The sequence below is a fragment of the Liolophura sinensis genome, chromosome 11 (assembly GCF_032854445.1).
Source record: "Liolophura sinensis isolate JHLJ2023 chromosome 11, CUHK_Ljap_v2, whole genome shotgun sequence".
Lineage (NCBI taxonomy): Eukaryota > Metazoa > Mollusca > Polyplacophora > Chitonida > Chitonidae > Liolophura > Liolophura sinensis.
The window spans coordinates 8,495,292-8,500,197 of record NC_088305.1 but is presented as its reverse complement, the minus strand read 5'-3'; the positions used below and the strand labels follow the sequence as shown (position 1 = coordinate 8,500,197).

Sequence of the window (4,906 nt, the reverse complement as noted above, 5' to 3'; positions counted from 1 at the left end):
TCCAGCATGCCTTGAAGCCCGTAACGGTAATCCAGACACATTTTAACTTGGCAATTCTATGAGTCACCAATCCTTGTTTCCATTCAGTAAAATTCAAGATTTATTTATTTTTTCCGGTGATAAAACACAAATCATTAACTTGATTTGTTAGATTCACCTGCGTTGAGTAATAGAGTGTTGTCAGTGCAACTCACAATTGGCTGGCCCGACTGCATGGATCCCCGTGTCTAATCCGGCATCGCTCAACTTGGCTGTAAAAATGTATATCTTGTTAACTGCGAAACCGTGACAAATTCTCCACAGATACTACCATGATTCGGTGGATGTTCAATCGGTGTCACATAAACCAGTTGGGAGCGCATTTGTGTCATAACCGATATGTGAGCGGAAATCGGTCATCGCATCGCGCTGTCGCTATGCTGTACACGCTTTTCCAGGCTCTAATAAAACTCCAGTAGGCTATCTTTCAAAATATTTGGGGTAAACCTGGTTTATTGATTTTATTTTCATGATGCTTGTAAAGAGGTGTACATGAGAGTAGGGCCAATGCATGGATATGGCTGTTTGGAGGGTTTTTCGATACATAATCGACAGAGACACATGACGTCACCCGACCAGGGCTCCACGGTCGACAAAAAAGACAGAGTCCAACTTTAATGTATTTTTTTTTAAATGAATTATTAAACATAATATTTTTGAATGCAGTTTACAGATTAACACAGCTGAAATACTGTGTTCAGGGAAAATGTAGTGTGAAAATAACTAAGCCGTTGGGGTCCTCTTTTGAATTGCCGATTGGCTGTGACTATATTCACCAATAAGGGGTCTCGTGCTCAAGTCCAGCTTTCGCCGTTTTGGCCCCTTTCGTCTACCGATAAACTTGATACCATCGCATTGACATATGGTAACGACGTCTAGTCGTACTTATTTCTCAGTAGATACCAGAAAGACAAGATAATATTATGATTAGAAAACACCCTAATTTTCGTTTGAGAAAAAACATGATAATGGCGGATTTCAGTCAGAAAGTGGGGTGCGTTTTGTGAACCAGAAATATTACAAAAACTGTTGTGGGTAGCTACACTAGTATGGACTACGCCAGAGAGCTTTGTTGAAAACTGACGCTTTTATTAAACGGTAGACACATACCTTTTGTTTTACCTTAATGTTTCTCCAAAAGGGATGATGGAATGGATATAGTGGCCCACCCGGTTTTGTTAGTTCTCAAGTCGTACTTGAGAACAACTGTACTGTACTTGGCGTAACTCTAGTGAATCATTCAGTTATGGTTTTGTCCAGAATTCATCATCATAGGCTGATATCGTACAGGTTAAGTATTTCTTGTGTACAAATGTTTGGAGAGTATTACCAGGATCGACGTTTCGTGTACTGATGTAAATCGCAATTAATACCACGCCCGGATTTTTTTCAGATCACAGCAACTTTCTCGAATGCGCATATCCTACCGATTGTACAGTAATACAGAAATGCAATCACACAAAGAGCGGTGTTTACCCAGTGTTTCCGTTTGGAGTGGGAAAAGGCTTCCTTGTGTACTGTGACATGGTGACGCAGGGTGGTGGATGGCTGGTGAGTTTGAAAACTGGGATATAAAATGACAAACCTGTAACGCTTGGCATGACTTATGATTGGTATACGAATGTCTGCTAAGAGGCCTAGATCTAAGTCTGTTAGACAATGCTAAACAGTTAAATGCCGTTTCAGAGATACAAACACCAATTTAAGAGCGTGAGTGGTGATAATTTTACACAAAATACATAGAAATGTATTTGGATCCGTTCTCTGTAATGTAGCCTGTTACATATTCAGCAGAAAGGACAAAGTTTTAACAAATAATTTTATTTGTTTGAATTTATCTAATATTTTAATGGTTGAAAATACACCATGAATGCGGTCCCTGTGAGTTCACGTTCAGCACATGCTGGCTTCCTCTCAGGTCGTACGTGCGAAGGTCTGCCAGTAACCTGCGGATGGTCCTGTGTTTGTCCCGGGCTCTGCAAGGTTTCCTCTCACCTTAATAATGGCCGCCGTCGCACAAGCGAAAACCAATTGGTAAACCACCAATAAAATAAATAAATAAATAAATTTGAGATCAAAGCGTCTCGTTGCCCTGATAAAGTATCCAAATAACTGGTATGAATACAAAACGGCTCTGTGACGACGAGTTACTATAAAAGGGCTGTACACATCACTTTAAGAATTGATACTGGAAATCGAGGGGTTTGTCCAACTTGCCGATTTAGAAGTCGACTGTGTGGTAAAAAGTCCAATAAGCTTGTGTGGAGCGAAATTACTGACATTCGAAATGACGGTTTCACAAGTTGGTATATCAATAAAACTAATACATTAATTTAAAAGACATCCTGTAAGAAGATTCTAATCTGAAAACCACCTAACGGCAACGCATGTCAACCACTCCTACACCCACACAAAAACGCATGGTCAAACACATACAAAGATTTTCATAGGCCGAAAACATGAAAAAGCTATAGCTCATAATTTAATTATTCCTGTGGCAATAACCTGCTTATGTTCATCGGGTTCCCCTGGTTTCTGCCCGGTTCCCACCGTGATGCTGGCCGCCGTTTTATAAGTAAGATAATCCTGAGTACGGCGTAAAACACCAAAATTAAGTAATTATGCCTCTTTTTGGTTAATGGTAAACTTAATTTTAACTGGCGTTTCAGGTGTTCCAAAGACGACAAGACGGCTCTGTTAACTTCTATCATAACTGGGAGACTTACACTGATGGGTTTGGTAACCTTTACGGGGAGTTCTGGTTGGGTAAGTTACCTTAGGCCAGGTAAAACCTCATTTAGTAAATCATGCTTAACTCAATTTAATATCACCAAGTCTACGTCACGGTGACGATAGATTTTTCATTGTCGGCTGGCTTTAGTGGGAAATATTTTTTACTATGTTTATATTATTCTGATTGTTTATTTTACGGCGGTCAGCATTATGGTGGAGGAGCGGGACACAACCTTACAAACATTATTCTATATATATATATATATATATATATATATATATATATATATATATATATATATATATATATATATATATAGGGTTGCAGAAGATTCACCTCCTGACCTCTCAGGCGCACTTTGAACTCCTCGTGAATATGAGAAGCTACACCAACGGAACGGGTTACGCTTCCTACAGCAGATTCCGTGTGGCAGACGAGTCTAAAAACTTCCGGCTCTTACTGGGCACGTTCAAAGGGAATGCCGGTAAGTCCAGCGACATGTTTTTCTATCTGAGAGAAACATGATCGTAGAAAATAAGTTTAAAAACATATCAACTAAAATCCGCTTTAAAGTTATCCTGAAAAGTTGCAACTACATGTGAATAACATCTGAGCAGTTGGCGACCAAAATTTTTAGCGCCAAATATCCTTAGTAAAAGATAAAAGTATGGTGGGCGGAAAAAAAAATATAGTCACCGAAGGGTGGGGAGAAAGAAATTTTGGTGGCTGATTTTCCTCAATACTGAAATGATTGGCCGAAACCTTAAGTAGGCCTACTATAAAATTGGTTTTGACGTCACAACGGAAATAGACCACTGTATGGTTTCTTTATGGACATCAGATAGTCCCATAAATTGATCAAAAAAACCTATGTAGATTTATGCATGCTAGCTGGTCATTCGGAACATATCAATATATTGATCACTTCGGGTCATCTTTGGTGGGTTTTTATGTTAGATCACATAATGTGATATACACTGTACGTGTGTCAGTATTACTAGTTATACCCTCACCACACACAGCACTAAAATGTATTAAGACATTTGTGGTTAAGGTAACCATGGGCCACTATTATATCAGATGTCAGAGCAACCAATACAATTTTGATAACAACGCTGACTTTGACCCTGTTAATTCTAGAATGGAAAGAAATGCCACCACGTAAGTTTATCATACGATCACTTCTATCTTTTAATTTTGGGTTACTCTATTCTTGGGGTCGACGGCGTCTGGATAGTCGCTGGCAAAGACAATTTCCGATTAGACTTATCGATTAGATCCTTCTGAGAGTAAACACAAATCCAAAGAATTAATCCAATAATCTGAGCTGTACAATAATCTGTGTGTCTACGGCTTTTGACTCATTTTTTGGTTTTCTCAGGTGACTCCATGGCTTACCACAACGGCTTGGAGTTCTCCACATATGACCATGATAATGACTACAGCAAGGGGAACTGTGCTACGACATATCATGGGGCATGGTGGTACAATAATTGTTATTACAGTAATCTTAATGGGCTGTATGTTCATGTGAAGGAGAAGTCCACAGTAGCTCCTTCGTCAGTCACGTGGTACAAATGGTCGTCTAAACATCTCCCTCTTCAGTTCAGCGAGATGAAGATACGCCCGGTGAAAATATACTACATAGACGATACTCGTGATTGTTTATAAATTATGGACGAAGATAGATCAAAAGTTCGTGGTAATTGCTCACTTTAAACTTAAACTTGATCTTTCTTTCTTCTTTTTCTCTTCCTGTTTTTAGACTTTTCAAATGATTTTAAAGCCAAAAATGTCTAATAACTGTAAATGACTTATGTTATATTTTATCATATTAGTGGGATGAAACTCGGACTAAAGAAATATAACATGCCGTAAGGATAATCCCAATATGCCCAATGCAAAAGGAGAAAACACAAAAATGATAACTTTTTAGAAGGAACTATTTACAAAACATTAGTCTGTACTGGAGATACACTCATAACTGTAGATTTTTGAAACATAATAAAGGAGGCGCGAGCGTCGAGTTCATTCTTTTTCAAGAACCTACAGTTATGAGTGTTTTCTCCTACTTATACGACACCACAGATCAATGCAATGATTGTACCTAATCTTTCAAGACTTGAGAGTTCA

The 4,906-nt window shown here is 38.7% G+C and overlaps 1 protein-coding gene across 1 annotated transcript; it reads left to right on the top strand.

Annotated features, from left to right (window-relative positions):
• Nucleotides 1–1,497: 1,497 nt before the first annotated feature.
• LOC135477826 (fibrinogen C domain-containing protein 1-B-like) lies at nucleotides 1,498–4,444 on the top strand. The gene is made up of 4 exons (XM_064758031.1): nucleotides 1,498–1,590; nucleotides 2,709–2,805; nucleotides 3,093–3,257; nucleotides 4,155–4,444. Exons 1-4 carry the CDS (start codon nucleotides 1,564–1,566, stop codon nucleotides 4,442–4,444), a joined length of 579 nt encoding a protein of 192 aa, XP_064614101.1. The 5' UTR covers nucleotides 1,498–1,563.
• The last annotated feature ends 462 nt before the right edge of the window (nucleotides 4,445–4,906 follow it).

Excerpts from the sequence above, each read along its gene's own strand:
- LOC135477826 (XM_064758031.1), top strand. The coding sequence starts at position 1,564 with ATGGTGACGCAGGGTGGTGGATGGCTG. Across the intron at positions 2,806-3,092 it reads TTACGGGGAGTTCTGGTTGG|GGTTGCAGAAGATTCACCTC; the intron begins GTAAGTTACCTT and ends ATATATATATAG. Across the intron at positions 3,258-4,154 it reads CACGTTCAAAGGGAATGCCG|GTGACTCCATGGCTTACCAC; the intron begins GTAAGTCCAGCG and ends TGGTTTTCTCAG.